Genomic DNA, 23,138 nt, shown 5'->3' on the forward strand with positions numbered 1-23,138 from the left:
GCATCTAATTTGGCAGTTTTAATAAATATATAAATATGTATAATATTTGGGAATGTATTATAACGGCAGCACTGTATACTATTTATTTTGAATTAAATTGCACAACCAAAACATAAACGTACAGGAAATGACGTTCAAAGAATGAGCCGAGCTTTTTGTGTCCATCATGCTAACATTAGCATGCTAGCGAGCAGTTAGACAACGTTAGAGATAGTTGAGCACACTATTAACCATCTCTGATCCATACTTAGGGGAATAAGAACACGACCAAGGTGCGAGCATGTATGACCAAGACGAGGGTGAGTTGGAAGCTGACCCGTTTATGAATAATGTTGTATTTAGTGACCTAGCTGAGCCTGAACCGCTAGTTAGTCTAGGAGCTGCTAATGGCGCCCCAGCGCATCAAGAGGTGGCTGTTTAGATAGATAGTTACATAACTACATACATCTAGATCGATACATAACTACATACATCTAGATCGATACATAACTACATACATCTAGATAGATACATAACTACATACATCTAGATAACTACATAACTACATACATCTAGATAACTACATAACTACATACATCTAGATAGCTACATAACTACATAACTACATAACTACATACATCTAGATAGCTACATAACTACATACATCTAGATAGCTACAGTTCAAGATGAAAAAGAAAGAGTATCTACCACTGGATCACTTTATTCAAGATGAAAAAGAAAGAGTATCTACCACTGGATCACTTTATTCAAGATGAAAAAGAAAGAGTATCTACCACTGGATCACTTTATTCAAGATTCAAAAGAAAGAGTATCTACCACTGGATCACTTTATTCCACAGTGGCTGATTGGCTATCTTCCTGGTTTACCTGCTGTAGTGTAGTAGTATATAGTCTCATGCCTGTACCTAACTAGCTACTACCTAACGTTACTCATACATTTATACAATACCTGATGTTATTCTCCATACCTGTCAACCCATATTCCTTAAATGTATGAAACCTAACGTTACTCATATAATACGATGATGTTAGTTAGCTAGCTAGAGTTACCTGATGTTATTCTCCATACCTGTCAACCCATATTCCTTAAATGTGAAATGTAGATTTGAACCTGTTTATTGATCTGTTTATTGTCTGTGAATTAATCTTAATATCAGCAACAACATGTTTGATTCATGGAATGTAAGACACGTTGCTTTTGTGATGTTCTCTAGATATCCAATATGATGAGGATGAGGATGAAATCACACCAGATTTGTGGCAGGAAGCTTGTTGGATTGTCATCAGGTATTTAATAATTCTACACTAAACATTTACAGCTACAGCTTGTTTGCAAATGAATGTCCAGCGCACGCGTCTGACATGTATGTAATGCACCCCCACCCCCAGCTCCTATTTTGATGAGAAGGGCCTCGTGCGTCAGCAGCTGGACTCCTTTGATGAGTTCATCCAGATGTCGGTGCAGAGGATCGTGGAGGACGCCCCGCCCATCGACCTGCAGGCCGAGGCGCAGCACACCTCGGGGGAGGTGGAGGAACCAGTGAGTGAAACGCTTCAGCACATATTTGCTTCTTTACATTGGCTTCTATAGATGCTGTGATATCTATCCATTAGACGACCTCTTTGGCATGCTGCAGGGTCTGTAGGGTCTTCCCACTACAGGGAAAAAAACATTCGTAGTTTTACTGATCAAGCCATTCTGTGCCTCTCCGCAGCCACGTTACCTGCTAAAGTTTGAGCAGATCTACCTGTCCAAACCCACTCACTGGGAGAGGGATGGAGCGCCCTCGCCTATGATGCCCAATGAAGCCAGACTCCGAAACCTCACGTAAGGCAGTCCATCTGCACTCCTTCATCTCTTATCGACTTCTTCATCTCTCAACGATTATTTCGAAATCCTATCAGGTGACCACGGTGCAAATACAAACAATATGACCAGTATGCTAACGTTGACTTGTGACTCTGCTGCCCCGCTCCCCGTCTAGATACTGCGCCCCCCTGTATGTGGACATCACCAAGACCATCATCAAGGAGGGCGAGGACCAGCTGCAGACGCAGCACCAGAAGACGTTCATCGGCAAGATCCCCATCATGCTCCGCTCCACCTACTGCCTGCTCAGCGGTCTGACCGACCGTGATCTCTGTGAGCTCAACGAGTGTCCGCTGGACCCTGGGGGCTACTTCATCATCAACGGCTCCGAGAAGGTACCAGAGTTTGTGGGAGGATGGTGTATTTACATCCAGGTCAAAATACTCTTTGGAATCTTTTGATCGATTACTTTACAGTAAGCTTGAATCGGTTTGTATTTTTGGGAACAGCCCATTGGTTTTATTGTGTCAGGAAAGATCAGTCCAGCACAGGTCCAGTCCAGCACAAGTAATTGAAATGAAAACGATTTTTGACCCAGGTCTGATGGAGTATAATATTTATTTATTTATTAATTACAAGGAGATCACGGATACAAGCGGCCGAAATGAGTTTTCTCCGGAGGGTGGCTGGGGTCTCCCTGAGAGATCGGGTGAGAAGTTCAGTCATCCGGGAGAGACTCGGAGTAGAGCCGCTGCTCCTTTGCGTCGAAAGGAGCCAGTTGAGGTGGTTCGGGCATCTAGTGAGGATGCCTCCTGGACGCCTCCCTAGGGAGGTGTTCCAGGCGTGTCCGGCTGGGAGGAGGCCGCGGGGTAGACCCAGGACTAGGTGGCGGGATTACATCTCCACACTGGCCTGTGAGCGGCTAAAGATTCCCCAGGCAGAGCTGGTTGATGCTGCTAGGGAAAGGGATGTCTGGGGCCCCCTGCTGGAGCTGCTGCCTCCATGACCCGACCCCAGATAAGCGGATGAAGATGGATGGATGGATGGATTAATTACAAGGCTCTCTCGAATACTCGATTCTGATTGGACAATAGCACATTCTACCAGTCAATTATTTCTAGATAATTGACCGACGTCAGTGGCAACCGAGCAATATTGTCCGCTGCTAAGGTCAACACACTATATGTCTATGGGCATCAGTTGAAAGTTGTCTGAAAGTAGCTGAACATTCTAAACAGTTAATCACGGTTTTGTCTGTTGTATGTGAACCTCTGAAAACGCCCATGCACACGGAACCATTTCGCTAGCGTAATAAAAAAGTGTAGGCCTATTAATGTCATTGGTAAGTAGCCGAGTAATAATCAAGATCATGTTTGCCCAGCCGGTCTTTGCTTTGGGGTTCTGAACGCCCTGTCGGGCTCTTTTAGGGGTCTTATTACTCATCTAGAACCATCCATTGTGCGGCGGCAGTAGCGCAGCAGGTAGAGTAGCCGTCCGGGAATCAGAAGGTTCCCGGTTCGATTCCAGCTCCTCCCGTCAGCGTTGCTCCCAATGAGCAGGCTAGCACCTTGCATGGCAGCTGGGTGAATGAATGAGTGAACGAGAGGCTGTTGTAAAGCGCTTTGGATAAAAGTGCTATATATGTGCACTCCATTTACCGTTTATCCTTTTTGGGGGCTTGCAGGTTCTGATCGCCCAGGAGAAGATGGCCACCAACACGGTTTACGTCTTTGCCAAGAAGGACTCCAAGTATGCCTACACAGGGGAGTGCCGCTCCTGCTTGGAGAACTCCTCCCGCCCCACCAGCTCCATCTGGGTCAGCATGATGGCTAGGGGAGGACAGGTGAGACATGACCACTCACACCTTATAGTCCGTTGTTACCCATACCATTACCTGGACATGGCACGTCTTATCTCCAGCCCTACTTTCCAGCTTTGTCGTATTCACCTTTTCTTGGTATGTTTCCTTGTTTCATTGTGTCTCCCAGGGGGTGAAGAAGAGTGCTATTGGTCAGAGGATCGTTTCCACCTTGCCCTACATCAGACAGGAAGTGCCTATCATCATCGTGTTCCGTGCCCTGGGCTTCGTGTCTGACAGAGACATCTTGGAACACATCATCTATGACTTTGACGACCCTGAGATGATGGAGATGGTAAAGAAATAGCCTTAGGCTGTGGTGACACTATGTCCGGCAGCCATGTCTTTTTGTTGCCATAATTAGAGGTGATATAGATAACATTTTATGTAGACAAATCATTAAAAAAAAACATTCACAGAGCTTTTAGAAAGGAATAAAAAATTGCTCGCTATAGATTATGAACTCATCATTTAAAAAATGTTGTGTTTTCTCTGTCTGGGATGTGTGAGGTTTGGGTTCCACCTCTCACAAGGCTGGTGAGCAGATGGTATTACGACATTGGTACCATGCAGTAGGATTTGTCTCGGGAACGACCAGGAGTTGTAATACTATTGGCTCCTGAGCCTTTTTTTTTTATTTAAATGATTTGTCTAGTACATAAAATGTTATTTATAGCACCTTTAAGTTGGCCTGGCTTTGCCAGACCCAATTTGCAAAAATGTGCAGGGTCTGGAGCAGTTTATTTTCGATTTCCAAGGGGTGTTATCAATGGTCTCAGACCAAAATGCCTCTGGACGCTATTGGATAGACCTATAACCAATCAGTCCAACAAATGTGGGTTAGTCATCGTATCTTTGTATTAAAAGGGTAGAGTCGTTGTATCCAATCCACCCCATATTAGATAAACGGTTGTGATTGGCACTGCAAATATCTGCTGGGTGGAACTCAGTGGAATTGGAGTGTGACCAGACTGATCTGCGGAGAGAAACAGAATGTGAGATCACGTGATCGGGATGATGAAGCCAGGCTACCTTAAAGTGCCCCGGACAAAAAAATCTAACCGTTTTACCACTTGAGGTGCCCGGAGCTCTAACCACAAAACACTCCGCTCACACAATAAAAAGACGTTGGTCCGTTTCGTATGACATTGTGGCCACTCCCCATTGATCTCAATTGCAAAAGGGTGATACAGTTTAATGTCACCACGGCCATAGACTGCTTTAAAAGCCATACCTTGACAATGAAGTCTTTGTCGTATTGAATAGCACTCCCACTAGAATTTTGCTAGTCCTGTCATTCATGGCTCCTCCCTCTGCCTACAGGTAAAGCCTTCTCTGGACGAGGCCTTCGTGATCCAGGAGCAGAACGTGGCTCTCAACTTTATCGGCTCCAGAGGTGCAAAGCCCGGCGTCACCAAGGAGAGGAGGATCAAGTACGCCAAGGAGGTGCTGCAGAAGGAGGTGCTGCCTCATGTGGGGGTCAGCGACTTCTGCGAGACCAAAAAAGCCTACTTCTTAGGGTAAGTTGCATGGATGCTGTCTTGTTTTTGTCTCCATGTTTTAACAGTTTGAGCTGAGTTTAATAGAGACAGTGGTTGGATTTCTAGTGATGTATGAGTGTGTGTCTGTCTGCAGGTACATGGTCCACAGGCTCCTGTTGGCAGCTTTGGGCAGAAGAGAGCTGGATGACAGAGATCACTACGGTAACAAGAGATTGGACTTGGCCGGGCCGCTGCTGGCTTTCCTGTTCAGAGGGTAAAAATACAACTCAGTCAGTCAATAGGTGTCATACGAACAAATTACTGTAGGTTCAGGATGCGGGAACTAATCAAGATCTGCAAAAAATCGACAGAATGTTCAAGAACCTGCTGAAGGAGATCAGAATCTACGCCCAGAAGTTCATCGACAGAGGGAAGGACTTCAACCTGGACTTGGCCATCAAGACGCGCATCATTTCCGATGGCCTGAAGTACTCACTGGCCACAGGGAACTGGGGGGATGTGAAGAAGGCCCACCAGGCCAGGGCCGGGGTGTCTCAGGTGAGGAGACGTGGGAGAACCACAGTCTAAATGCTTTCACTGAAATTGGTTATCTTCATTCTAAATTCAATCCTGTCCCCAGTGTGTTATCGACGCTCCTAGTTAGCGCACTGAGGCAAATGTTGCCGTTCCAAAGTGCTTCATGTTTTGTTGTCCATCCACAGGTGTTGAACCGCTTGACCTTCGCCTCCACCCTGTCCCATCTCCGCCGTGTCAACTCCCCAATCGGTCGCGACGGCAAGCTGGCCAAGCCCAGGCAGCTCCACAACACCCTGTGGGGAATGGTGTGTCCGGCTGAGACCCCCGAGGTATAGTACAAACTACCACCCGTCACCCGTGTTCATGGTCGATGGGCCACTGATGAATTAGGCCTAACTAGTACAGGTGCCTGTGTTATAATGCTCTGTAGCATTGCTAACAATGGAACATAGCCCTATGTTCAAGCTCTATAGCTAGCTAGCTTAGCTTCCACCTTCCCTATTCACCTGACTGTAGATGAGATTTAGCTTTAAGATTTATGCTAAGTGCCTCTGTCTATTAATCAATCTATCTACCATTATATGCCCAGTATGGTTATTCTGCACGTTCTATCTGTCCATCCATTCATCAGTAATGAAATCCGTGACCTATACAGCTGCACTATGTATAGAAAGCGTTACTCATAACCCCAGAGGCAGATAAATCGACCGAATCAGTTAAAATCCACCTTCCAAATCATCACCTTTGGCGTACGTACACCATAAACCGAAACGAACGCGCCCATCCCAATTTTATGTAGCGATCTATATCTCTCTTTCCCGTCGTGCGCCCCGCCCTAACACGTCCCCGTGCGCCCCGCCCTAACACGTCCCCGCGCGCCCTGCCCTAACACGTCCCCGCAGCGTCCTGCCCTAACACGTCCCCGTGCGCCCTGCCCTAACACGTCCCCGTGCGCCCTGCCCTAACACGTCCCCGCGCGCCCTGCCCTAACACGTCCCCGTGCGCCCTGCCCTAACACGTCCCCGTGCGCCCTGCCCTAACACGTCCCCGCGCGCCCTGCCCTAACACGTCCCCGTGCGCCCTGCCCTAACACGTCCCCGTGCGCCCTGCCCTAACACGTCCCCGTGCGCCCCGCCCTAACACGTCCCCGTGCGCCCCGCCCTAACACGTCCCCGTGCGCCCTGCCCTAACACGTCCCCGTGCGCCCCGCCCTAACACGTCCCCGTGCGCCCCGCCCTAACACGTCCCCGCGCGCCCTGCCCTAACACGTCCCCACGCGCCCTGCCCTAACACGTCCCCGTGCGCCCTGCCCTAACACGTCCCCGTGCGCCCTGCCCTAACACGTCCCCGCGCGCCCTGCCCTAACACGTCCCCGCCGTGCGCCCTGCCCTAACACGTCCCCGCAGCGCCCTCTGGCGGCTCGGCCACGTAGATGCGGTTGTGATCTGTCATTTGATCGGTGGTTATTGTATAGATGGTAGAGAGATACTATATCATTGGAAGTGAGGTTGGTTGTATAGCGCTCTTCTCCAGGTCACAGGTCCCGTGTGTGTCCTCTCCTCCCAGGGTCACGCGGTGGGTCTGGTGAAGAACCTGGCCCTCATGGCCTACATCTCCGTGGGCTCCCAGCCTTCACCCATCCTGGAGTTCTTAGAGGAGTGGAGCATGGAGAATCTGGAGGAGATTTCACCAGCTGCCATTGCGGAGTGAGTATTACTCGCCTTGTCCACCAGGTGGCAGCACTGTATCATTCTATACCGAAAGACCCTTGTCTGTAAATATATTCTGTAGTTCATGGCCTTATGGGTAGGAAGGTAGGTAGGTATTTTTTCATGTGATTGTTTTCATGGTTTTCCTTGCCCCAAACAGTGCCACAAAGATTTTTGTGAACGGTTGCTGGGTCGGCATCCACAAGGACCCTGAACAGCTGATGAACACGCTGAGGAAGCTGAGGAGGCAGATGGACATCATTGTGTCTGAGGTAAAAGAAGAACATTGAAAATAGCGTCATTGTGCGGCAGGGCAGATTCCCGGCTTTAAAAAGTCCAGTCGGGTACGACGACACGGCAGCCCTGCTGACCGAGCGATGTCTCCCAGGTGTCCATGATCAGGGACATCCGGGAACGGGAGATCAGGATCTACACAGACGCAGGCCGGATCTGTCGGCCGCTGCTGATCGTGGAGAAACAGAAGCTTCTGCTGAAGAGGAGACACATCGACCAGCTGAAGGAGCGCGAGTACAACAACTACAGGTGCGTTGCGTCTCGGACCGGAGACGGTCCCTCTCAGAGACCAGCGGTGCGTTGTATTGAACGAGGTGGAGGTTGACGGCAGGATTGTCCTCGTCGTCCCCTCCACAGCTGGCAGGACCTGGTGGCCAGCGGGGTGGTGGAGTACATCGACACCCTGGAGGAGGAGACCGTGATGCTGGCCATGACCCCTGACGACCTCCAGGAGAAGGGCGTGGCCTACTGCTCCACATACACCCACTGTGAGATTCACCCCTCCATGATCCTCGGGGTCTGCGCCTCCATCATACCCTTCCCTGATCACAACCAGGTAGGACATGTTGGAATATAGAAGCCAGTCTACAGAGGGGGTTAGCCGACGCCCCTCCCCACAGCCATCATTGTTAATAGAAGTCTTAAATCATGGTGTGATTGAAATCTAGAGCGAATGGGAAATGAACCTTTCTGTCCACGCCACTGTGTAGTCTCCCAGAAACACGTACCAGTCTGCTATGGGTAAACAAGCTATGGGGGTGTACATCACCAACTTCCACGTGCGGATGGACACCCTGGCCCACGTGCTCTACTACCCCCAGAAGCCCCTGGTGACCACCCGCTCCATGGAGTACCTCCGCTTCCGAGAGCTGCCCGCAGGTCAGACCGTGTACTGATAGATGGGTCACTCTGTGATGGATCGCTCCAAGCTCACGTTGATTTCTCATATGTACAAGATCCGAGTACAATGAAATGTACTGTAAGACTGTGTTTCCCAGATAATTCCCTTAAAAACGCCAACGAGCCCCCCCCCCCCCCCCGCCCCAATTCTTTTAATACCAAAATAGCTTTTAGATTGCTAACATTTTAGTCAATGGAGTTTAACATAGCAAACATTTTCTGACCGGGAGTGATGAACTAAAAATGGTTTTGGTTCATTATGAGACTGGTGGGACATACTGGAAAACTCTGTGGCTAAGTAGCTTAATGTAGCCAGTAACCCCAGTTTTGAGTCTGTCTTCTGATGTACTAGTAACTATGTGGACAGAGTTATAAACGGTATTGGCATTCAAGGTGGCTAACTAGATGGCTAGCTAAGATAGCAGCAGACAAGCTAATCCAGCACAAATTGAGGCATTGAAATTCAGTAGAATGCAGGAAATGAAGTGCTGAAAAGTTCCTGGGGGAGGACACCCAGACCGCCCACTTGACCCCCCCCCCCCGCCCCCCCCCCCCCCCCCGCCCGACCCCCCGGGTGCGTACCACCAGGCCTGAAAAAAATTCTAGGGGAAACATGTTCTTTATCCATGCACTAAGGGCAATATTAGGCAATCTGTTGTGAGGATAGCATTTCTGCCATTTCAGTTCTGGTTCACTAATATGTCCTCTTCCGACCCACTTTAGGCATCAACTCTATCGTGGCCATCGCGTCATACACTGGATACAACCAGGAAGATTCTGTCATCATGAACAGATCTGCTGTGGACCGTGGATTCTTCAGGTGTGTGTGTGTGTGTGTGTGTGTGTGTGTGTGTGTGTGTGTGCGCGTGTGCGTGTGTGTGTGTGTGTGTGTACGTGCGTGCGTGCGTGTGTGTGTGTGTGTGTGTGTGTGTGCGTGCGTGCGTGCGTGTGTGCGTGTGTGCGTGTGTGTGTGCGTGTGTGTGTGCGTGCGTGCGCGTGTGCGTGTGTGCATGTGTAAGGCGATTTTTTATCCCTGTGAAGACTCCCAAATTGCCTTGTGTAGATCATGGTGGTATTTAAGTCTGTCTTATCTTCCAGATCTGTGTTCTACCGGTCCTACAAAGAGCAGGAGTCGAAGAAAGGCTTTGATCAGGAGGAGATCTTCGAGAAGCCCACCCGTGAAACCTGCCAGGGTAGGTCCTAGCATCTCCAGAGATAAAGAGGGGTCAGTAAACCCTCCAGCGCTGAGCCTACTCTCCCTCTCCAGCGCTGAGCCTACTCTCCCTCTCCAGCGCTGAGCCTACTCTCCCTCTCCAGCGCTGAGCCTACTCTCCCTCTCTCAGCAGACCGCTACTCCGTCCCAAACTCACTTTCACGCCTTTTGTTTACGTAGCAATCGCTAAGGATCAAATCCGGTCTGTGCTTCAACTTTGAATCCCATGCAGTTGTCATTCAGATCCAGGTAATGGTGAATGAGGGACCTGCCTGTGGCTCTGTGGTGCCGGAGTACCACCCCCTCCCCCTCCCGTTTCAGGTATGAGGCACGCCATCTACGACAAGCTGGACGACGACGGGCTGATCGCCCCCGGCGTGCGCGTCTCCGGCGAGGACGTCATCATCGGCAAGACGGTGACGCTGCCGGAGAACGACGACGAGCTGGACAGCACCAACCGGCGCTACACCAAGAGGGACTGCAGCACCTTCCTGAGAACCAGCGAGACGGGCATCGTGGACCAGGTCATGGTCACGCTCAATCAGGAGGGATACAAGTTCTGCAAGATCAGGGTACGTGGTGCTCCGACAAGCCTGGTCTAGGATTCTGTTTGGTAGAAGGGAATAGTTTGTGTTGTGTTTTTGTCTCATTCCGACCGTCTTCACTTAATAGCGATGAAATAAAAGAGACAAACATCATTGGACTTCACCCAAAATCCAGCCAATCCCCCACCCCCTTCCCTCCCACACACACACACACACACACACACACACACACACACACACACACACACACACACACACACACACACACACACACACATCCTTTCCTGTTTTTATTTTGATAACCACCCAGCAAATGACCTAAAGGTATTTAAGGGGTAACAAACAAGCCTTGCTGACAGGTTCTTTTCCCCAGTTGCCAGGGAAAGTTCCGGCAGGTATAACACACACAGCATGGACAGGTTGGGATACGCCATGACACGAACCTTTCAGGCGGCATTCTCTCCTCAGAAGCTGCTCAGTCAGCCTCCGGGTGAAGAGACATGCCAAGTGTTCACTCATCGTCAGTCGTTGACAGATTGACAGATGGATGACCTACTCTGACAGCCCTACTCTGACAGCCCTACTCTGACAGCATATTTCTGTTCTCCAACCCTGGAGCCATAAGGCATCTCTGTACCCTGTAGTGTAACCTGGTGTGATCTGTTTTCCGCAGGTTCGCTCGGTCCGTATCCCTCAGATCGGAGACAAGTTTGCCAGTCGACACGGACAGAAGGGTACCTGTGGCATCCAGTACAGACAGGAGGTAGAGCATCAACCCACTCAAATAAGTCCTACTGGATGTTTCTCACCACGGCAGAATCCTTTTCACCCTCTGTCCATACAGTCCCTGTGTGAGCAAGGAAAGACCCTGATTTCAGTCAATATGCACTCAAGTCTGTACAGTCTCTGTCTGAGCATGAGAAGAATCTCAAATCAAGTCGACTACAGCATCTGAGCCAGGAGATATTTAACATGGGGTCGAGTCATCGGCCCAGGGACAAATCATGTTTACTCTAGACCTAAGCACAAGTAAAACCAAAGGAAGTCCAATGTCAATAACAACCCAGAAGGAATATGCATGCAGTATGTCGCTCATGAGATGGAAGTAAATAGAAGTTGCTGTATTACACATATCGGGTTCCAGAAATACAATATGCCTCAGAAAGCACTTTTAGAGTGAACCATCACAAAGCCTTTTATGTGAGTGAGTGTATTGTCCCGTCTCTCCCCAGGACATGCCCTTCACATGTGAGGGTATCACCCCAGACATCATCATCAACCCCCACGCTATCCCTTCTCGTATGACAGTCGGACATTTAATCGAGTGTCTGCAGGGCAAGGTACCGTCATCCTGTCTATCCCTCTCTCACACTTGTTTTTTGTTCCAACTAGAACCTTTCAGTCAGCAGATTTGAATTTTGATTACTCAGGTGGAGTTCTTTCAGTAATATAAAAAAATAAAAACCGTTGTAAATGGCTGTCGGTGGAGCGTCCGTCTCTGAAACTGAAAACCGCTCTCTGTCCCTCCAGGTTTCTGCAAACAAAGGCGAGATCGGTGACGCCACGCCGTTCAACGATGCGGTGAACGTGCAGAAGGTCTCCAGCCTGCTGTCGGAGTACGGATATCACCTGCGAGGAAACGAGGTCAGAACCTTTTAGTTCGGGCTGAACCCCAAATCGCTCCCAATGAGCAGGCTAGCACCTTGCATGGCAGCTGCCGCCATCGGTGTGTGAATGGGTGAATGAGAGGCCTTGATTGTAAAGCGCTTTGGATAAAAGCGCAGTCCATTTACCAGTACGTCGACCTGCCAGTCCGCTCACCGTCAGCTCCCAGACAGGAAGTCCTGCTCATTTCACATCTTAGTCATTAAGCAGATGCTTTTATCCAAAGCGACTTAGAATACCTACATGTCTAAAGTGAGCCGACTGCACATCCCAGTAGAACAGCGAATGCATTCAAATGATCTGGCATGTTTAAAAAGCTTCATGATAAGTCTGCACAGAAAATACACATGAAAAATCCAATCATTCAATCAATTATTATTTAAAGCCAAGCTGAACCAGTTGTCCTCAGATGTAAATAGCGAGTCCCTCGTCTTCAGGTGCTGTACAATGGTTTCACTGGCCGCAAGCTCACCTCACAGATCTTCATCGGACCCACATACTACCAGCGTCTGAAGCACATGGTGGACGACAAGATCCACTCCAGGGCCCGTGGGCCGGTCCAGATCCTCAACAGACAGCCCATGGAGGGCAGATCACGGTGAGAGACAACGGAGACTGTACTGTCAGTACACTGGGTTTGAACCAGAGTGACAGCTGGGTGTTTTTGCAACGGGATTTGATCAGGTTTGAGAGCTTTCAGAGGTTAGTGGTAATTTGGAATGTGCTTGTGTGGTGTTTTGTCACCCTTAATGAGGTGAGTGTATGTATGTGCATTCGGGGATAGGTGACTTTCTAAGGTATCATTGCGGGTCTTCAAGCACACCTAAGCGCTGCTCCTTGATTTCCCTCTGGTCCTCAGCGATGGCGGCCTTCGGTTCGGAGAGATGGAGCGTGATTGTCAGATCGCCCACGGTGCCGCTCAGTTCCTGCGTGAGAGGCTCTTCGAGGCGTCCGACCCCTACCAGGTCCACGTCTGCAACCTCTGTGGGCTCATGGCCATCGCCAACACCCGCACACACACGTATGAGTGCAGGGGCTGCCGCAACAAAACGCAGGTACACGGCATCAGCTCTGTCCATCATCTACGGGTCCAGATATCAGGTCTTCATGTGGGTTCTTCTCTCTGTGATGAACATAACGTGGGTGTGTGCTGTGTGTATGTGTGTGTGCGCGTGTGTGCGCGTGTGTGTGTGTGTCTGTTAAACCCTCTCCTCGCTCATTGTTTTCCAGATCTCTCTGGTGCGGCTGCCCTATGCCTGCAAACTGCTCTTCCAGGAGCTCATGTCCATGAGTATCGCCCCTCGGATGATGACCAGTTAGGAACGGTGCTGAACCCCCAGCCACCCTGCCACCCACCCTGCCACCCTGCCACCCACACGGTCAACAGCAACCCTATTGTGTTTTGGGAATGTCAAAGACATTAGCTCATCTCTGCACAGAGACGGAAGGTGAGAATAGAGGGAGTGAGTGCATGAGACTGATCTAAAATGAAACTACAGTTTTGCTTATTTTGACAACTGTTGGTTTCTTTTTCTTTTTTGTCTTGTATCATTGTAATAGAATCGATCATCTTTCACAGTTTTTGTAAAACTAGAAAAAATAAATGAACCCTTTTTTTTTTAACAGGGTGTCAAGTAGTATTCTTTTCATTATGAGTTGACCTGATTTGAGGCTAGTTACCTCTGTGCAGATGTGAAAAACCAAGGCCAGAGATATAAGGCATTATCAATTTCTGTTTTCAAGCAAGCATTCAGCCATTCAGTATTATCATACCAACACCACACATTTTATTCATGAGTGACACAAGTCACATCATAGTAACATCAATAGTATTAGTAATCCTCTCTTCCAAAGTGAATACAACAATAACATACAGCTTATGAATGAAAAACAATATTTGGTCAAAGTAAAGCCTGATGGTCTATTGAACGGAAGCCATATATAATGACCCTCTACTCAGTCACAGGAGTTGAGCAATAGCACCGATAGTGTATCTTACTACATTCCAACACAAATCCTCCTATTTTCTATCCACTGTGTTGCTCAATACATGTCTTACAGTACCTCTGATATGCAACACTCTTGTTTGGTTACTAAACCCATGGTACACGAGCATTGGGATTATATGTGTTTTGTTTCCCTGCATGTCAATCTCAATCTCTCACCACAACAGCTTTTGTAAAGGCATATCTGTGGAGCTTGTCAAACCCAATATAAGGGAAAGAATAATGGAAAGATATTGTATACATTTAAAATCACAGAGGATAGAGTATGTTCTGTTCAAGCAGTATGTTGTTGTGTGTTTTCTTTCTAGCTGTTTCCGCTTTAGCCAACAAACTACTTAACTTTTTTTAAATTAAAGGTCCCCTATTATACTCCTTTTCAACAAGTTAATATAGGTCCCTGGTCCCCAAAAACATGTCTGAATATTTTTGCTGAACACCAGAGAACTAAATGTATTTGCAGAAGCACTGAAAAGTTAGTTTTTCATAATAGGGGACTTTTAAGTTGCTAGTATGTTTTAAATGTTTTAGCAACCAGGCAGCTACTTATCTGAATAGCACATTTTAAAGAGAAAGATTGATTCACACAAAAGAGTCGTTTTTGGAAGAGGAACACAGGTGAGGCAGAAATATTAAATACTTTGATAAGTTTGATTAACCAAATGTGCAATAATCATTTGACGCATTTGCTAAGTGATTGCAGTAATCTGTAAAAAGGAATTAATGTTTTGATATAAATGACAAGTTGTGTGTGAAGCTGACAGCAATACAAGTTGCAAATGTGAAAAATGCAAGTTTTTTTTTTTTTTTTTGGGGGGGGGTGATATCTGGTAAACAAATCTGCATAGTGCGGGATTGAATGTTGGCACTGGTCCTCCTCTTTGGTCAGTGTTGGTTGTAGCCTGCTGGTGTCAGGGCAGTTAGATCCTCTCCTGATCCTGCCAGGAGCTACCACAGAAAACGCCATGCCGCTCACAGCTCATCGTCCTTGGCGACTGAAAGGACAGAAACAGAATGTTAAAAGCATAAACAGCACCTCACTCCATTCCAAATTCCATTGCAGAACACGAGAAGTCTGTAGATAGATAGTCTCTAGATAGGATTTTGCAAGACGGAGAGCGTATCCAGGAAATGCAGGTGGCTTAGAAATGGCATGCATGGGGAGTTGCCTAAAGTGAGGTAAACATTTATTATTTGATGATGTACAGTCATTCTCTTTCCAGTGTCTAGGTTGTTCAGCCTGGAGCTAAGCTTTAAAGGTTGTGCATGTGTCAGTGCTTGCATTGGGAACACCAGCAACCATCTCCACCTCCGGAGAGGCCCAGGTGATGCCAAGCAGCCAGGCGCTCTCAAACAAGCTGGGACAAGACTGACTCCACCGCCAGACAGAGGGATTCTATAGTCCTAAGTCCATAGAGGGAGAGCACATGCACACAAAAGCAACATTCTAATCCTAACAGATATAGATAAACCCAACTTTCAAAGGATATATATGCCTTATGGTGCTATAAGCTTACACGTTATGCTTCAGCTTATGTCAGAGTTTTTTTTTGGGGGGGGTGGGCGGGGGGCGGTACCTTTCTTGATAGGGATATCATCGATGGACTCCACAACATGAATGCTGCCCGTGGCCGAGGCCTCTCCTTTGGAGTTCACAGCATGGCACTCGTACAAGCCCTCCTCCTCCTTGGTGAGCGGCGAGATCTGAAACAGTATGGTGGCGATGGTTATCCTTTTGTTTTTATTTTGTTTTACTGAATTAATCCTACCCAAGGTGAAATTGGTCAAATTGGTGGGGTTACATTATCTGAAGAGTTCAGTTGTTTGATTTGTGATAAACAAGCAAGCACAAGACGAACATTATTGTGTACAACTCCCCCATTCCAATAAAACTGTTATGAGTTATGGTCAAGCATGAAGAGGCGTTCAAGATTATTTATGGTTGTTTGACTGTTGCTGTACTGACTTGCACCTGTGGAGATATTTGGATTTTCACAAATACAATCTATCACAGAAAATGGCCAGGGAAGAAAACACAGCAGCCTGTTAAAATTAGATAACCAGAGGCCAGAAGACCAATGTTTACTTTTCATTGACTGTAGCAGTGGGATGGGGTTGAGTGTAACTCCCTGTGGGTGGTCAGGAGGAGGAGGTCAGTCATGTCAATGCATAACGTTGGAATGCACCTGAAGCAACATCCAGTGAAGTAGAACGACCAAAGTGTGACGCAAAAATCACGCACGGCTTTTCCGCCAAAAATAATTGTTTGTACTGCTTTGCTTACTTAGAATTCAAGTGTGTCTGTGTATGTTTGTGTGTGTGTGTGTGTGTGTGTGTGTGTGTGTGGGGGGGGGGGGGGTCTCACTCTACTCACCAGTACCCAGCCGGTGACCTCATGCTTCTCCGGCCCCCCACGGGTCTGAATCGCCAGGTTGTCTCTGTCCCCCGGAAGCAGCTCTGTCTTCCCCTTGCCGCTAGTTATCTAGTGAAGTGAAACCACAAACAAATTAATATATTCAGTAATATATACATAACTGAATACAATAATATTATATTATTATATATTATATATTACAATATAATACACAAATGTTTTAAGTGAAGTAAAGTATATAGAATTGTAAATGTGTTTAACTAAACTGTTAAACTGTGTACAGTGTAAAAGATACACTGAGGCCTTGTATTTAAGAGGCCGCAGGCTGAATCATGTTTGAACAAATTGTGCAATGTTATTTCAAATAATCTAAGATCACATCGTCTTGCAGTAACCGAAGATCATGAATTAACTCTGTGAGCCGTGAAAACACAAGATTCAAGCTGAGAAAAGAGACACAGTGACATGAGGGGAATCGAGGGGCCAAAGAAAGACTCTGAGATGGAAAGATGGGACGATACACATGACATGACCTATTGGGTGTCATCCATCCGTCTCATCCATGACATGACCTACTGGGTGTCATCCATCCGTCTCATCCATGACATGACCTATTGGGTGTCATCCATCCGTCTCATCCATCCGTCTCATCCATCCGTCTCATCTCAAAGTGCTGTCTGACCTTCTGTATTACCGTTGCAGCATGGGTGAAAGCCCAAGCCAAATGTTCTAGCTACTTATCAACCTACACAAGATTTAAGATTACGGGTACTTCATTGTTAATCTTGAATCTTGAGTAGGTTGACAACTAGCTCTACAGAAGTGTTATGGCAGTTGTGGGTAGACTCCTAGTATGCTACATTTTACTTTATGACAGGAAAGGTCACATTTAAAAGGAATGAGTTACTGCTACTCTTTCTCAGCCTCTATCAACAGTCTGTTAATGTATAGTATGTCCAACACCACCTCCCACTTTCATTCACCCTTCAGTCCCCCCCCACCCCACCCCCTCCCACTGGCATTCACCTCCTAGTCTACTCTGCCCCCTCACCCCCCCTCACCCCCCTCCTAGTCTACTCTGCCCCCTCACCCCCCCTCACCCCCCTCCTAGTCTACTCTGCCCCCTCACCCCCCCTCACCCCCCTCCTAGTCTACTCTGCCCCCTCACCCCCCCTCACCCCCCCTCACCCCCTCCTAGTCTACTCTGCCCCCTCACCCCCCCTCACCCCCCTCCTAGTCTACTCTGCCCCCTCACCCCCCCTCACCCCCCTCCTAGTCTACTCTGCCCCCTCACCCCCCCTCACCCCCCTCCTAGTCTACTCTGCCCCCTCACCCCCCTCCTAGTCTACTCTGCCCCCTCACCCCCCTCCTAGTCTACTCTGCCCCCTCACCCCCCCTCAGCCCCCTCCTAGTCTACTCTGCCCCCTCACCCCCCCTCAGCCCCCTCCTAGTCTACTCTGCCCCCTCACCCCCCTCACCCCCCTCCTAGTCTACTCTGCCCCCTCACCCCCCCTCACCCCCCTCCTAGTCTACTCTGCCCCCTCACCCCCCCTCACCCCCCTCCTAGTCTACTCTGCCCCCTCACCCCCCCCCCTAGTCTACTCTGCCCCCTCACCCCCCTCCTAGTCTACTCTGCCCCCTCACCCCCCCTCACCCCCCTCCTAGTCTACTCTGCCCCCTCACCCCCCCTCACCCCCCTCCTAGTCTACTCTGCCCCCTCACCCCCCTCCTAGTCTACTCTGCCCCCTCACCCCCCCTCACAGTCTACTCTGCCCCCTCACCCCCCCTCACCCCCCTCCTAGTCTACTCTGCCCCCTCACCCCCCCTCACCCCCCTCCTAGTCTACTCTGCCCCCTCACCCCCCCTCACCCCCCTCCTAGTCTACTCTGCCCCCTCACCCCCCCTCACCCCCCTCCTAGTCTACTCTGCCCCCTCACCCCCCCTCACCCCCCTCCTAGTCTACTCTGCCCCCTCACTCCCCTCCTAGTCTACTCTGCCCCCTCACCCCCCCTCACCCCCCTCCTAGTCTACTCTGCCCCCTCACCCCCCTCCTAGTCTACTCTGCCCCCTCACCCCCCCTCACCCCCCTCCTAGTCTACTCTGCCCCCTCACCCCCCCTCACCCCCCTCCTAGTCTACTCTGCCCCCTCACCCCCCCTCACCCCCCTCCTAGTCTACTCTGCCCCCTCACCCCCCCTCACCCCCCTCCTAGTCTACTCTGCCCCCTCACCCCCCCTCACCCCCCTCCTAGTCTACTCTGCCCCCTCACCCCCCTCCTAGTCTACTCTGCCCCCTCACCCCCCCTCACCCCCCTCCTAGTCTACTCTGCCCCCTCACCCCCCTCCTAGTCTACTCTGCCCCCTCACCCCCCCTCACCCCCCTCCTAGTCTACTCTGCCCCCTCACCCCCCCTCACCCCCCTCCTAGTCTACTCTACCCCCTCACCCCCCTCCTAGTCTACTCTGCCCCCTCACCCCCCTCACCCCCCCTCCCTCACTCTCCTCCCCTCGTCTTTGTGAAGCAAGCTGAGAGCTGTTCTCTGGGAGGCCCAGGACACATAGTTGGCTCACTGTTTGAGTTGCTGGAGGGATTCATCACAGTCACCATCAACCTTACAGCCTCTCAACATGTCAGCTCCTGCGATTAAAACATTACAGGCTGGCCCCTCCACAATGAATGTGGAATGCGGTTGCCTGGTTAGCCCCTAATCTCATTTTCCTAATGTTCTCCCGTTTCAGTTGCGTGACTGAATCTTTACGCCTCTTCCATCTCTTCCAGGGATCCACACAGAGCCCTGTAGGTAAATTCTCTCAGGTCTGGGCAAATATACTGCGTTCCAACAAAACAGCATTCAGCGAGGGGGTGTTTTGGGTTCAATTAATCAGTTAAATATTGCTTACAAACAGACTCTCTCAAGGCAGGGAAACCTGAGCCTCTAACTGCGTCTTCGCGAGCATTTGAACTCATGCCGTCTCCAGAAAAGGGGAATTCTTCTCATTGACATCAAACATCCTGACTATCCTTGGCCCTGTTGATCTTCATTGCTTCCTCTTCCCTTTTGGATATATTTTGAAGCCTCTGTGGATTCTCTGACATCCTGTTTATCTTGAAGAATGTTACAGACAACATTGCCAGGCATTAAGTATGAAGCCTTGGAATACCATGTGTGATTGAGTATTTCCTGCAATGTCATGTTATTGTGTCAGATACAATAGCCGTCTTCACATCCTCTTCCAGACTGTGTACAGAATCACAATCAGTGGAAGAGGAAATATGGGTGACTAGCCATGAAAAAACAACTCACTGTATGTACTGTCGGATGTCTGAAATTCCTAAAGCTAACGCTCTGAACTGAGCCCACAAACTAGAATACCAAAGCTTCCAGTGTAATATATAACAACATTTCTCCAGAGAACGTGTGTGGCATCAGAGAATCTGTCATCTACGGCAAAGACTGTTCTCACAAGCCAGGAACGTTCAGTCAGGCTTTGAACTTGGCCAAAGGACCATGGTTGTGTTCAGTGGGACTCATTGGGCAAATTATTTTGGACAAGGCCAGGCAGGTAGCAAAACCTCCATCTCAAAGAATGTTCTCTGATTTGTTCCTACTACTGCCATGGTGTCGCCCTACAGATCAGTACCTTCTTCCAGGTCACCACGGGGGTGGGGATTCCAATGGCCTCGCAGCTCAGGTACACCTGAGAACCAGTGACATTGTAGACTTCGCCGGGAGCCGTCACGATGACAGGTCCTATGAAGAAGAGCGAAACAAGAAGGATGAAGAAGGAGGCTGAGAGGATTTTAATGAGCTGCAGTCTAGTCTCCCAATCAACCTGTAGAAGCTCATCCTCACCTGAGGGTGGAATGTTCCAGAGCTAGCTCGTACAGGTCGGAAAATGTCAACACAGGAATTCATACCTGGCAGATGTGTGTTGATTGACAATATTGTATGTGCTTTCTCAACCTAATTAAGAAGTCAGAGAGGAATTCATGTGAGCTTCTGTAAACAAAGGGCTTCACTTCAGACAGTGGTTGGATGGTTTGAAAGGGAAATTCCTGATTTAGATTTGGTGAAATAAACAGGCTGTTTAATATGTCAGGCTGTTGTCAGCTCATAACTAGGAAATCTGTTGGGTTAAACCATGACCAACTGCCATTCCTGATCTTGATATTGCGTTTTCTGATAATGACATTATAACTTTGTATGGGTTTGCACATATTATTCAAACGGTATTAAATCTGGAGAAAAAAAACTCCCAAAGGCTTGTCAGCTTAACTGAAACCGAATGTCTGGTGTTTTTACAGGTCATGGGAAAAGAGTTGTGAAATTACATTCAAATTCTGGATGTTATTAATACCAATCTGTGGGTCTTATAATACTATACATTACTTTCAAAACATGAACTGTCCATTTGCTACTATACTGTTCAGTGAATATCATGCAGGAATGGAAATTCAAATTATTTTTTACATGTCACAATTACATGTACGTAGGGAGTTGAGTTGGAAATGATTAAGGGTCTGATTCCTGTTGAGTTACTCCCAGTGTAATCTGTTACCACACAGTTGATAAACAAACTCCAACACCAACCCTCACTTCCCGTCTGAAACACTATCCCTAGCAGATGAACCCTGAATGGAAAAAACACAGGAATGCTGAGTGATGAGGCAAAGGTTGACCTTGAACTTGAACCCAACGGTGTTCTCCAAGAGCCTGCTGGGTCAGAATGTGGTGTGACCTCTGAGCCTGCCTTGTCGGATACAGGCAAACTAGCAGGAGGCCGGGGCTTTCCCCGTGATGTGACCTTCTCTGTCCACCAGTGAGACCCCCCCTCCCCACACACTGGTCCCAAGTCCTATTCTCTGGTCTGATCCAGACCTGGCATGCAGCTATAATTAATCATGTGAAGGTTCACTGAACTAAACACTAAACTGGCTTTGCTCTAAAACAACTGTACGGGTCTGTGTGTGTGTGCGAGGCCCCGCTGTTTGACGGAGGGCCCCGACTGCTTTACAAAATGTCAAATCCCCCCCTGGGCTGGAATTTTAGACATGTCTGTTCAGGGGATATGGAGAAGGTGCCACCCAGTGAAGAGACAATGGCTTCCACTGGCTGTTCCAGAGGATAGAGCTGCTTTAGGACTGGTTGTTTTGGAGGAGTTGGGGGGGGGGCGGGGGTCTTCCACTGCTACGCCCTTGAACACACATTTTTCCGATAGCACTCCTTGTACACTTGTACTCATACTGTAGCCTATGCCATACAGCATATGTTGACAATGATGTACAACAATCTATTGCTATTAATTGTCCAAACTGATTATGCAATGTAAAACAAAAGTAGGCTACTCCGTGTAGTATTCTGCCTGCTTAATGTTTGCCGTTATCAAAGTGCACTATTACAAAGAAATTATTACATTCTGCACGGCATGGCTGCAAGTGTTTTGAGTAAATTGAAACAAAAAAACATTTTTCATTACATTCATACTCCAGGATTAAATAAACACCTTGGCTGTAGAAACAAGGAAGCTAAATTGTGATCAATTTGATAAAACGTCAGGTGTGTAGATGCTATCTCAATGGTAACTTACAAAGCCGCTAGTTTCTCCTATATAATAACAGTATTATAATAACAGTCAAGACCGTTATTTTTTCACTTAGGCAAGTCGTGTAGTGCGGTGTTCGTTGGCGGTTCGTTGACAAGTGCGTCTGGCCCTACTCTCACTATTCTGGACGGTTCATGTCTAGACAGCTGCTGTCCACTTGATTTAGTCCTCACCTGTAGCGCATTTTCCTTTATTCTGGACCTTTATTTCAGGCTTCTCCTCGCTCACAGCTTTCACACTAGCAGCTTTCAAGTCGCATCCATTCTTATAGGTCACTCCATCACTACCACACACTTCGTAGTTGGTCTTGCAGGCGCAAATGCCGAGTTTGGTCTTCTTGTTCTTGTCGTTTTTGACGCACTCCAGTCCAGACGCACACCGTTTGGCTGCGGTTCCGCGCCCCCCGCAGGCCTCCGCCTCTCCCACGGCGCACAGCGAGCAGCACCCGCAGGAGTCCAGCACCGGGCCGGCCTTACAGCCCTCTGCGGGGAGAGGGTCGCACAGACTGGGCTCGCAAGTGCCACAGCTGCGCGCAACACGGTCAGCCGCAGATGCAGACACAAGTGACAATGACACGACCACCGCGTAAAGCACCAACATCTTGCCGAGTTCCAATGACGACTGTATTACTTTGACCGTCTCAAACAATGTGAAGCGCTTTAGAAATCTTAGAAGAGGTTTTGTTGAAGTGTGACCACGCCTCCAAATTCCCTCCTGCTGGAGCTAAAAGCTAGTCGATGTATCCGACCGTGCGTAATGATGGTAGCCTAACTTTCCTTAAATGGAATTTTCCTACATTTAATTATGTTCATACAAATGAATATTAACCTTACTAACTCTTGTTACTCCTGTAGATCATTTTGCGAATTCATATAAGCAAACTCGTCAGTAGATACCATAATTTAATGTAATTTCAGACACATTTCCACAAGAGCACATTTGCATTACTTCACATTGTGAAAAACATTTCATGCACTTCACAGATAATATAAAAATGAATCTATTTTCCACATTTACTTCATAAACATGTTTGTGTTAGTTTGTGACTAATCAATACCCATTACTAATAACAAGGTACTGTCGAGATTTGAGCTGTTACATCCAGTACAGTATATAGTATTTGCATGTTCCCTTGTGAAATGAACATT

General features: G+C 48.3%; 2 protein-coding genes across 2 annotated transcripts; one reads left to right on the forward strand and one right to left on the reverse strand.

Moving 5' to 3' along the window:
* Nucleotides 1–161: 161 nt before the first annotated feature.
* Nucleotides 162–13,615, forward strand: polr2b (RNA polymerase II subunit B). Its single transcript, XM_084455932.1, has 25 exons — nt 162–299; nt 1,215–1,287; nt 1,390–1,540; nt 1,716–1,828; nt 1,986–2,205; nt 3,495–3,653; nt 3,799–3,963; nt 4,992–5,188; nt 5,304–5,423; nt 5,521–5,707; nt 5,872–6,015; nt 7,253–7,392; nt 7,556–7,667; nt 7,784–7,938; nt 8,047–8,245; nt 8,400–8,568; nt 9,313–9,409; nt 9,688–9,782; nt 10,124–10,374; nt 11,021–11,110; nt 11,580–11,687; nt 11,878–11,991; nt 12,450–12,610; nt 12,872–13,067; nt 13,243–13,615. Exons 1-25 carry the CDS (start codon nt 281–283, stop codon nt 13,330–13,332), a joined length of 3,525 nt encoding a protein of 1,174 aa, XP_084312058.1. The 5' UTR covers nt 162–280; the 3' UTR covers nt 13,333–13,615.
* Nucleotides 13,616–14,793: 1,178 nt separating this feature from the next.
* On the reverse strand, nt 14,794–22,621 carry igfbp7 (insulin-like growth factor binding protein 7). The gene is made up of 5 exons (XM_084456642.1): nt 22,164–22,621; nt 20,029–20,138; nt 16,390–16,497; nt 15,593–15,719; nt 14,794–15,010 (listed from the first exon to the last, which is right to left on the reverse strand). The coding sequence occupies exons 1-5, from the start codon at nt 22,588–22,590 to the stop codon at nt 14,988–14,990; spliced, it is 795 nt and encodes a 264-aa protein (XP_084312768.1). The 5' UTR covers nt 22,591–22,621; the 3' UTR covers nt 14,794–14,987.
* Between the last annotated feature and the right edge of the window lie 517 nt (nt 22,622–23,138).

Source organism: Borostomias antarcticus, assembly GCF_949987555.1.
Source record: "Borostomias antarcticus genome assembly, chromosome: 22".
In the NCBI taxonomy this organism is placed as follows: Eukaryota; Metazoa; Chordata; class Actinopteri; order Stomiiformes; family Stomiidae; genus Borostomias; species Borostomias antarcticus.